This window comes from Ciconia boyciana, chromosome 10 (assembly GCF_034638445.1).
Source record: "Ciconia boyciana chromosome 10, ASM3463844v1, whole genome shotgun sequence".
Lineage (NCBI taxonomy): Eukaryota > Metazoa > Chordata > Aves > Ciconiiformes > Ciconiidae > Ciconia > Ciconia boyciana.
Window position 1 is genome coordinate 42,451,394 of NC_132943.1, and position 12,068 is coordinate 42,463,461.

At 49.2% G+C, this 12,068-nt stretch overlaps 1 protein-coding gene across 5 annotated transcripts in view; it reads right to left on the reverse strand.

Annotated features, from left to right (window-relative positions):
* Positions 1 to 12,068, reverse strand: part of AGAP1 (ArfGAP with GTPase domain, ankyrin repeat and PH domain 1) — a 385,812-nt gene that overhangs the window by 295,265 nt on the left and 78,479 nt on the right. For 3 of the 5 annotated variants that reach the window (XM_072874078.1, XM_072874080.1, XM_072874077.1), the window contains exon 1: positions 2,225 to 3,374. The exons of the other annotated variants lie outside the window; for them this stretch is intronic. In XM_072874078.1, coding sequence (XP_072730179.1) covers positions 2,225 to 3,359 — 1,135 coding nt within the window. In that variant the 5' untranslated portion in view covers positions 3,360 to 3,374. Of the gene's footprint in view, positions 1 to 2,224; positions 3,375 to 12,068 lie in introns of those variants that run through there. 5 annotated transcript variants of the gene reach the window in all.

Below are 12,068 nucleotides of genomic sequence, written 5' to 3' on the forward strand. Positions count from 1 at the left end.
CCTGTTTGATATTTAGATGGATATCGCAATATCTGGGTGATTATTTCAAGTTGGAAATGTCAACAAGTACACGGTTTAAAACTCTTACTTTCTCTACAGACCTTAGGCAGGACTTGTATAGAAAGTATCAACTCGCACACAGCACCGAACACACAGAATACCAATGGCACAAGGGAAGCAAGTTTCTAGTAATAAAACTTATTGTTGCAACTGGTTACACGGGGGGGGGGGGGAACCCACACCAAAGTCAAGACTCGACCTTTATCTCCGTGATTTCCCCAAAATCTAGGCACAGGATTGTCAAGACAATACCCATTTCACATCAACTAAAGAAGCAAAATACACAAGTCTTGGCTGAAGAGCAGCTCCTTACAATCTTAAAATATTAAAATATATTTGGCACGCTACTCATAACATCCCACAAAGCTTTTCTTCCTAAGAAATAACAGGGGAAGTTGAAGACAAAATAGTTTAAACTTGCACTTTCTGGAGGACACCAATAAGCAACAGCTGAAACTGTGCACAGACTTTTTCTAATAGCAAAAGCCTGAACCGCACTTCTCTGGAAAAAAGGAGAAAGTGGCAGAGCACGCCGGACCTGCTAACCCGTAACGCAAGCCTGCAACACCGCTACCAACCCGTAACCACATTGCTGGGCCCAGGACGCATGTTCTGGAAAACAAGCCTCAAAGCTTACTTTCACCAGATAAATTTGATGCTAGCGCGTACAAGAAAAACTGCTCTGGAACATCCTAATGCTGCGTAGCAATGGTTACTGATTAACCGAAATCTTCAACTTACGCCGGGCTGAAAGGACTGTGCTCCGAGTATATGACTGTACACTGTTAAAATAGAGTAACAGTTTAAGCGTATTGGCACAGGACAGGCATAAATAGTTGTATGAAGCAACCCTCTGTTGTGGTTACCTCAAACTTTAACCAAGGTCAGACCACAATTTCCGTCAAGATTATTATAAGCCCACATGAGTGCCTCTACACCAATAAAATATTACAATCCTCAGTTACTAGGTCTACATGTTTGGCTTTGCTCCTCGTGCCTCAAACTCCGGGCATACTCCACTCGCAGCAGGACTTCTGGATCTGTAACGGGCTGGTAATACGGTGAAGCATCTCCTCCTATTGCTTCCCCACAATAAACCACCCTGGCCCAATTCTACAACATCCTCTGCTGTACACCTGTGCCTTGCAGCTTAACCTTCCTAACTGAGAATTGTATTTTTAGAAAAGCAGCAACTTACAGATCATTTGCCACTTTGATAAGCACTGAGTGCTCAAAGGCTACTATAATTATTAGTTAAATGGTTCATCACAGATACCTATTAAAGATTTGAAAAGCACAGCTAGGAAGAAAGCACGCCGTCTTACAATGAAGCTCCACAACCCGCATTTCTGGTTTAACATGTCCCAGTCAACGATACCGTGATCCTTTCAGATCCTCACAGAGAGCAGCTAGTCAGCTCTCAACTTCCATCCCACAGTCAGGTTAATTTTCAAGTTTTTCTTGTATCCTATGGATTCACAAACTCCAGAATTTCCAGTCTGATTTCCATCTAGCATTAGCAACACTTTGGCTAGCCAAAGATTTGTACACAGCTATATAAAATAATTCAAAGAGCACAGCTTCTGAGTTTGTGCTGTCTTTCAAAAAAAATATCAAACTCGGTTTAAGGTCTTTTGTGACAGAAGAGGTTTAGGATTCACAATACTTTTACATCAATATTCACCTACTCCTCCAAAGCAAGCGGGCATATTTCTGACCACCATAAGCCATGTTTAGGATTACAAAAGTCCTTCCAAAAGGGGAACGTCCCGGTGTTGCGCAGCACTAGGCCACCCAGTGACCTATATACAGCAGCACTGGAGTTCAGCTTCCACTCCATAATTAAACAAGCTACACTTGCCTCACTCAGCTGTCCCGGAACGCACAATCAATCAACCCAGAGAGTGCTTTTTGGTTCAGGAGGCACACAGCCTAACCTGCCCCATCAGAGCTGCCGGGAGACGCACCTGAGAAGAAAGCACTAGCACACACTTAACAACATGCCATACCCACTGCTGCACACAGCCGTCACGTCTCCTAGCGCGGCATCTCCCTCTCCTCGCGCATAAAGGCCATTTCACCCCGCCACCCCTTACCACCGATGCAGAGCTTTGGAGCAAATACCCCCCCCCTCCCCCCCCCGAGATGAGACAAGGAAGGGCACCTTTGTGGGGGGACCCATTGATGCTCTCGGAGCTAGACTGCATGTCCGCGGTGGCTCTCCTGAGGCTGCTAAAATAAGCCCTGGACCTGGAGAAGCTGCTGCGGGGCGACCGCCCGTGGGGGCTGCCGAAGAGGGCGGAGGTGCCGTCCTTGCGGGCGAAGATGCCGCTGAAGAAGCGCAGCAGCCGGTGCTCCTGGGCAGCGGCGGGGCCCTCCCGCCCCAGCCGCTCGGAAAGCCGCTGCAGGTCGCTGTTATCCAGGGTCCGGTTCTTGCTCTTGCTGCGCTCCCAGCGCTCCAGCTGCGAGAGCGGGTCTGCCTGGCTCAGCACCTCGCCCACGTCCAGCGTGTTGCGCTTCTCGGGGGGCACGGCGGCGGCGGCGGCGGGCGGCGAGCCCCGCGGCTCGGCCCCCTGGCTCGGCGGCGGCCCGGGGAGGCAGCCGGAGCTGCTGTGCCGCCGCACCCGGCCCAGCGCCCGCATCCGCGGCAGCTCGCCCCCGCCGCTCCAGTGCCTGAAGCTGAAGCTCCGGCGCAGCAGGCCCGGCTGCCGCCAGGGGCTCTGCCCCCGCTCCCCCGCCTGCGGGGCCTCGCCCGGGCGGCCTGACGGCGGGCCGCGGGCCGCCGGCCCCTCATCCTCCTCGGGGGAGGCTGCGGCTCCAGCCCCGCCACAGGCGGCCGCCGGCTCCCCGCCGCTGCCCTCCGGGGACGGGCTGCCCTCCGGGGACGGGCTGCCCCGCGGCCCCCCGAGGGCGAGCTCGGCGGGGAAGGGCGGCCCCGCTCTCCGCGGCACCTTGAGGCGGCCCAGCTCCAGCTGCCCGGTGCTGAGGGTCCTGAAGTTGCGGAAGCCGCAGGGGCTGGGGACTCGGTCCCGCTCCTCGCCCTCCTCCTCGCCCTCCTCCTCCTCCAGCAGCAGCAGCCCGGCCCTGGTGAGGCTGGAGGAGCCCGGCGCCCGGCTCCCCCCGCGCCGCCCGTGGCGGGGCAGCTCCGGGCCGGGATGGCCGCTCTCCGGCCCCAGCAGCTCCTTCTTCACCATGGTCACGGAGATGCGGTAGACGGTTTTCCTCTGGGGGGTCCCCCGCTGCATCCTCTCCGGAGAGGCGGCGGCGGCCGGCGGCTCGCTGCTGTCCAGGAGATACATGTCTCGCCCCGCCGCTCTCCCCCCGTCAGGCAGCAGCATCCAGCCCGGGCATCGCCGCCGGAGAGGGAGGTGCGGGAGAGATGGGGCGTGCTGGAACCGCGAATCGAAATGCGGAACCACACACCGCTGCAACCCAATAAAAAAAAAATAAAATAAATAAAAAACGCTCCCGTGTCACACCCGGCTCGGGGAGGCACCCCGCGGCTGCGGCGGGGTTCGGCGGCCCCCGCTTCAGCGGCGGCAGCTCCGCTCCGGCACCGCTCCCCGCCGGCCGGCGGCGTCCGTGTGGGCGCCGGCCAGCCCCGCCGGCCCCTTCCGAGGAGACATCGAGGGACGAGTCAAATCCCTGCAGCAACCGCACGCATCCTCCCGCGGATCCCAAAATGCATTGCTGGGGAGAAGCGCGGTCCGGTGTTCAAGGGATTAGAGCAGCGGCAGCCTTCTATTTCATTGTTTACAGCAAGGCTGCACGTTTGCGGATCTTGCGTCCTTTTTTTTTTTTTCCTCCCCCCCCACCCCTCCGCCGGGTAAATCCGATTAATATCCCTCCTCGGGATAGAGGAGAGGCGGGCAGCGGCAGCCCGCTGCCCCGGCCGCGCTGGAAGGGGGCCCGCTGGGAAACGAACACGCCGCCGCTCCCGACCGCAGCGGGCGGAGGAGCGCCCGGCCCCGAGGCGCACGCCCCTGGGCGGGCAGCGCGGCGCGGCGCGGCACGGCACGGCGCGGCACGGCGGCGGCAGGGAGGGAGAGAGGGCGGGCAGCGCTCGGCCGCGGCAGCCGGGGCTCTCCCAAGCGCCGGACTGGAGTCGCAAGCCACGAGGAGCGGGAGGAAGGCGCCGAGGCACGATGCACAGGTAAGGGAAGGCAGTGGGAGGAAAAGCGGTCTCATGCACCGCTTGTTTTCCCTCTTCCAAACCTGCCCTCGGAAGGGCAGCGGTGTAGCTACACCTCATGCTTCCCAGCCAACGGTCTGAGGGTTTACGCAGGCCCACACAAGGGCAAGGCGAGCACTGCCCCCTTAGACCCCACCTGAGCTCAGCCTGCCGCGCATCCCAAGATCTTGGACACAGGGTAAATCGAGGGCAACGCTGCCTTCTTGACAACCAGGAGTCAAAATTATCCAGAATAGATTTATTTTTCACCGGTGACAGCTGCGATTGTCCTTAAAAAATGTTTGTTAACCATAACACTTTGGGCAATTAAAAGGCCACAGTACTATATGCTCAGTGATGCAAAAATCTACCATATCCTCCTACCATATCCTCCACAACCATTGGCTTCAACAGAAGCTGGCTCTTCTACAGGGCTGGAGACAGCGTGATACGCACTCCTTCCACACCCAGCTCACCAATGCGCAAGCAGTCCAGATCAAGGATGCTGAAGTCATTAACAACCATTAAAAAAAAGTCCTGAGTAAGCCACGACAGCAGACACCAGAAGTTAAACACTATTGGGAACAGGGTTTTCTAGGTCCCATGAATAATATGCTTTAAAAGCCAAGCTTCAAAAACTACCTTCGACTGCCTTGTACATCCCTTCCAAGTCTACAATCAAACATCTTTACCAATACCAGTAAGGTTCAAAACCAGTAAACATGTAAAAATGAAGGAAAGTGAAAATTTAACTCAAAGAGAAGAGAACCCCAAAGCTGTCACGGCAATTCACTCCCAAGATGGCTTCAAAAATCAGACAGAAGAGAACAGAGAAAAGGCAGAAGCTTCTACTTGGGTGCACCCCTGATGAGTACCATGGTTCCAGCTGTGGGACACACATGGCATGAGCTGGGCAGGACACGCCATCAGGGCCCTTTCCAGGCAGGAGGCTGTGTTCTCACACCAGATGCACCCAAGAATAAGGGATGCTCTGGGTTACAGCGATTATACACACTAGTTTATTGATGACACTGGGATCCTGCACCACACGCTGCAGATCGATGACTGGTTGGAACATGGTGAATTGCTGATTTAACTCACTTCTCCAGATATGACAGATGCTGTTGTCTTTAACACTGAACAATTAACATTTATTATTCATCTTTGCTCTGTTCGTCACTGAACAGATTTGTACCTGTATCTGCAGCAGATACCTGACCACCACCAGCTGCAACACAGCCCTAGAGAAAGAGTCTTAAGAACAACCCAACGTGAGCTCACACTCGGAAACAGTTTCCAGTTCCTTCTAAACACTTGTTCACTACCACAGAACGACAGCACATTCTTCCATCTCTCTGACATCCCAAAGGCCATTTCCAACATGTATTTCTAAGGGGGGGGGGAACCTGCGATGAAAAACGGGTCTAATGAGAAATACAGGAATACTAATTAAAGACGATACGCACCTGACAATGCCAAACACTCAAACCGAAGACAGCAGCCGCTGTAAGGCAGCGTGGGGCGCTGACATCCGCGACCCGCCGCTCGCACCCTCCAGCGCGGTCCGGGCCGCGCTTTCCAGCGCGCCGCTCCAGGAAAGCAGCCTTCGTATCCGGAGTGGAATCAACCATTTTTCATCCTCCCGGGATGACAGACCCCTTCAGAGGAACCACTTTCAAGCGCAAATAGCCGGCACATTCCTCCAAGCCCCTCCGGAGCACACACACCCCCAACACCCCCCCCCATCCCCGCCCGGCGGCGGGGCACCCGCCGCGCCTCTCCCCGCCGGGAGCTGCCCGTCTTCGGGGCCGGCCCTCGGAGGCTGTGCTCCGCTCCCCGACCCACAGTCACACCGCTGGTGGAAACACTTACATCCAGCATCGCCTCGGGATGCTGCGACAGCTCTTCTGCAGGTAGTAAGTCATACTCGGAGGTTGCTCTGCTGCTCGAGCTGACTTCTCGTCACAACTTACCGCCCCGCAACTTCTTGTGAGAGTTGGTGCCACGCAACCCACTTTGCTGGCAGTCCGAAGACCATCGTCTGCAAGTCCTGTCATCTCTCTTTGCCACCAGACTGAGAAACTACTCCAGCTTTAAGAAATCTGTCATTAGTTGGCCATACAATATCGGGTATCTCAGAGCAGTGGCATAATTCACAGAATAAGTGACTTTGTGTTTAATATTCTGTAAGAGCTCCAAAATTACCACGGAGGCCTATACCTTAACTCAAGGGATTCAGCTCGTCGCCCACGCGCAGCATCGCTTCACTGTGCCCACCCCCATCGGGCCGAGGTCCAGGCGGCTTTAGCAGCAACAGCACATTCCCTCCTGCCCTACTACTCCTCCCGTCATGCAATTAGCACAGATCCCGTCCCAGAACAGGAGAAGTCCCTCAGGCCCTGGGACAAGAGCAGCCAGAAGTCACGGCAGCCAACCCAAACAACTCAATTTGGCTTAAAGCCTACGGCGTGTGTCCTGAAGGGCCCTCGGCAGCAGCTCCCGGTTACCTTTTATTCTGCAGGCAGCTGAAAGCAGAGAGCACAACGCACACCCGTGATAAATACGGGGCTTCACCGACAGGTCCTGATGACACAAGAGTATCTCTCCCTTATTTATCCCACCTAACTCAAAAATGGCATGTGTATACTATCTTCTGCCAAACACATGAAATACCTCCAAAGTATTTAGCTTGACAAAGTCTCGTTGTCCCTCCAAGACACTCACACTGGGAAGCGGTACCATGTAAATCCCCCATTCAACATCGCCATTAAAGGGCCGTATTTGCCACTTTTCATTCCACTGCTGAGGTCAAGCCTATCTACGCTACATTGAAGATCTTCAGCAGCAGCAAAACCAAACCCCAGTGCATCTCTAGAGGCAGCGTAAAGCCTTTTGAATACGTGGAATATCGTATTTTGATTTTTCACACAGGAAGTTGGCTCATCTCACCACACTGCCAGCAAACTAGCAAAACCCAGCCTGATGACTTAAAATGCATAAACATGTTCCACACAAGAAAAGCACTCTACTGTAATTTACAGTCTCACAATTTTCAGCAACAAAACCCATTCATTTTTTTTAATCCACATGGTGAAACACATGTAACACGGGTGTCTCAAATACATCTTTAAAATGCTTCAAGCAATCTTCACGTGGACTTCTGCCTCGCACACCCTGCTTTACTTTAGAACCACAGTGCCACAGTGCTGCAGTACCAGCTGCATCTGTAGTGAGACACTGGGCACTGCTAAAAGGAAGCCAACAAATTAAATACTCCAGGTTAAAAAAGAAAAAGATGAAAACTAAAACGACCAGAAAAAGTGCAAAGGGAGCCCCGTGAATACAGCATTCATTGCTTCCCGTTCTGAACGATATTCTTGAGCCGTTTCACATCATTGCTGACCGGGTCACCAGCACACAGCACTGACTGCTGAATGTGAACAGCCCCGGAGACCACCATGCTGGGAGGAGAAGCGTTGTTACTCTCCAACAACTGTGAACCAAGTCCACCGTAAGCAACTGATGTTACTGGTACTGACTTTATAAAGCAAAGAATTCCTAAATCGTTAGAAGTGATGTAAAAAAGGCTTTGCGTTTTCTCTTTTCCCAAGAACTCTTTGCAAAAAGACTCTTGAATAATTCTTTAATTCCTTATTCTTAATTCCTTACAAGAATTTCACAGCCCACCAGCAGATTCAACACAATCACCATTCCAATGTAAAAGTCTGGACAAGGAGAAACATATGCCTCATATACATCGGTAGCATCTGAGCATTAAAATTTCAATCCCAAGACAGCCTTGACAGGTTAGCCTGTTTTGCTGAAAGCTTTAGGTGTGCACAACCCTTGTGATGCTGCCTGTTTATATGCCTATGTTTTGCTTGTTGTTGGACAACTTCCTGTCATTCAAATCTTCACTGCTTTCACCATCTCTAAGAAAAACAGACCTAAATTTAATGGTTTTGCACGCTGCAGGTTAAACTATGTTTGGGATATACACAGTATCATCCCAAGTAGCTGTTGCTTTAACAAATTGATTGTGGAAGACAAAATTAGGTCACCTGAACAATTCTTGCAATAATTCAGACATGATTTCACTTTTCTCTTCTTCTAGAGATACTGTGCTCCATCCGCTGTTTGTCATTACAGATCAGTGTTCAACGATGAAACAAGAGGAGGCATCTGGAGGAGAACAGCATTGTGCTGGAGGGTACCAGCAATGCAGAGACCAAACTCAAGGTCTCTCTCAAGCCACAGGGTTTGCATTAAGCCACTGATCTGTGTTCTTCTGTCACTATGCACTTGTCCATTAAAACAGGCCTGAATTCACTGTAGGCGATTCTTTACTAAGACGAAGAAGAGAAGACATCTCACAACGATACAGAGAATGAGCTACCAGCGAGAAGTCAGCATTTGCTATCAATAATGATTTTACTGTCAATGAAATCACATTCCTGTCCTAAAAACACTGGATGCTGAGCAGGAAAGGGAATAAGGGTGATGGGAAGTGCAGTAAAAATGCAACTCAGTCATTTGTCTTTCACCAGGAGAGAAGCAAAATGTTTGCACGTCTGTATTTAAGGGAAAATGAGGTTGCAGCAGCCCATTCAAAGCCCGTAAGACTTAAACATGCCTCCCATCCATTGCAGAGATGTCCAAGGGGGTCACAGGATACCAGGCATCAGCTTCACCTGGTTACCCGCTTCGAGAAAGGCCAATACAAAACAACTATCTAGTGTTATAGAAGCTCTTACATACACTTAAGAAGCACTCATCCTGGAAAGCTACAGCTGTTCTTAGGCAAAGGTCTTGGCAACTCAACAGAAATCCTACCAACTGCAACAGCGGTTCCTCACCAAAACTCAGGGTACTTTCAAACTTCAAAAAGTGGTCATCACCACTCCAGGAACGTGATGTGCCTTATTGCCAGGGCTATTTTGCCATATGGGATAATACAGTCTACAATACTTTTCCTTTTAATTTCTAACTGCGGATTTTAGTACTTCCTTTTACATAAATTATACCTATTGAGGCACTTGATAGCCTGAAAGTCTCATACTTCATGAGAAGAGATTATAATCTAAATACAATGAATGAATTATCTTTGATTCATACCCATTCATTTAAGGTGAGTGAAGGGGAAATGGGAAAAATATTTAAGAGTTAAAGAAATCGGGATTTTTTTTTTAACCATGATACATGCTAAAGATTGTTCAAAAATTCTCTTATCTGCTTCAAGCAAATTCTAAATTGCATATAATTTTTGATGCCCAAACGCAGATTTCATCACTGCCATTTACTTAAAAGAACAGAACAAGAGACATTTTTTAAATGGGAAAAGCACAAAAAGTCTTCAGTTTTTCTACATGACTAAGATCATCCTCCTGATTTCTGCCCTCAAGCTGCTGGAGCCATTACAATTAATATATTTTGCCCATCTGCTTCTCTTCAGCTTAAAAACAAAACACCTGACTGCAGCTGGATTTCTACTGAATAAAATAGGATAGTCCTAAGTTATCTTCTCACTAAACAAACAGGCATCCAGAGTATTAAGTCCACACAATTCATCTTCCCATTTTAAGTAAAGGTTTTTTTAGATCACATCATCTGACAGGAGAGTTGCAGCCTTTTGCTGCTATAGAACTTAACTGAAGCAGCAGAGCAGACAAAAATAAAATGAACTGTAGAAACTACCTTTTTTTTTCCCCCTTCATTAATACTTTAAGCTAAGACACTAAAGCATGCAGTACCTCTGTCCTGGTAGCTATATGGTGAATCTTCATAGTGGTAAATCTGCCCAGTGAAGGCAGCACAATTAACTCTGTTTATAATTCTGTCATTCCCCCAAAGCCTTTGGTATGGAAAGGCCAATATTAAAACCGTCCCCATTTTGTGCTCTGCTGTATCACAGCATTTCAGTGCGTGGGCAGTAAAAGCGCACATAGACTTGTCAGCAAACCCCAGTAAGCGGCTGTAGGCGAACCAGACTACTGTACAAAACCAAACCAAATCACTACGGGACTTTATATGCAAACATTAAATGTTAAAACTGAGGCAGCAGGCAGTAATGCTATAGATCATCATCATCATCATCCTGAGACACTCAGAGCTGTTAGAAGTTGTCCCTGCCCCTGCAGTGTTAATATTGAGTTATCGGCACTTTCATCTGCTCCTCTGGGGAAGGAACAAGCGTTACCACGCTTTGCAGCCCTGCAGTCAACTTGCCACATGATCCCACAACTCGACTTCCACTTTAATCCAAGTTTTTATCCAAGCTGCCAACATATATCATCAGGATAACTTCAGAAAGGTGAATTCTGTAACTTTAATTGCTTCTAAGTAGGCTGCCAATACAACCTGTATTATACCTGCTTGCTGTTCTTTTCATCTCCTAAGACAGAACACCTCAGACATTGAAAAGCAGCAGCAAGGCACCCCATCCATCTGATAAATGTTCAGAAAAGGATCAGCTGGTACACACTGAAAGGACTGCTCCCGTCACCTGGCTGCCCTTTCAGCTACTGGTAGGCAAAGCTTCCAAGAATAAGCTAGAAGATAACTCATCGTTCTACACGCCCAGTGTTCCCTTAGGGGGCTGTTAACCATAATCAAAGCTCGTATACAACATCACTTCAGAATCTCATTTTAAATACACAGCTAATAGATATAAAATCCATGTTTGCCTCGATAAGGAACAGCACAAATTTCAAAAAATCCTTACCTCATTTTGGCTATTATTCCTTTTTTCTACAAAAGTACATGCTTTTTAACTTGGACTATCGTGTATGTCCTTTAATCCCCCTCTTGTGCACAGTAAAATATTCTGACAGGCAGCATCAATACACACTTCCAGTCCCTCAAACTCAGGATTGCAACTTTTGCTTCTTACATATGGTGTTTCAGTATCTCATGAAGCAGGAAGATTTCCAGATGCCTGCTGGCTATCCAGCGTTACTCATTTTTAGGCAGACAACTTTTCACCTCAAACCATTTACACGCTTGAAGAGACTGCACTGCGGTGAGGAAAAAAACAAATCAGAACTCAAGAAACCACTTTTGGCAAAACTTTCATATCACAAGTATTGGAAGCACGTGAATTTGTCATTAATGACACAATCTAGTCAAGTACTTCTCTCAACGAGAAGTCACGCCATCTGCGTGAAGCTTAGACAGACTTCTTATGTGCCGTGAATTCAGAGGCTCAGTGTTTATGGAAGCGTACTACTCAAAGCATGAACTTTAAGCCATCAGTGTAAGAAAGAGGGATATGCTATGACTCCTGCTATTGGCACAGCCAGCTACTAGCTAGTGGCTACGCTTTTGACTAGTGACAAAAATGTTAGTGTTAACCAGGTATGCAACATTTCTCTGAAAAACTGTCGTAACTTGTAGTATATATTTGACTCCAGATTTTTGTACTGCATGGAATGAAGAACGCAAAGGCCAGGAATACAATGGGGAGTATAGTCTGGTCTCGTCTATAGGTAGGTAGCAGACAAACTCTCAGCTATGGTGTTTGTACTACAGGAATCGTTCTGCATACAGCTATTCCATGTTCTCACACTGAACATCTCAGGGAAGAGAGGCTTGTGGTGCAGTTACAACTTTACACTCCCTTTAACAACTTTAGAAAGGGAGTGCTGTTTTTCACTCAAACATAAGCCTACTCCAAAACTACACCCCTCTCTCTCTACAGTTATAGATACCGTATATATTGTGTATTTTGTATGTATATATCAAGTGCATCTGCATGCTAAGCCTAGGACTTTGCAATGGAGTTACACAAGCATGCCTTCCGATTCACTACAAAAGCAGATGGATGGAAACTGCTCAGAGC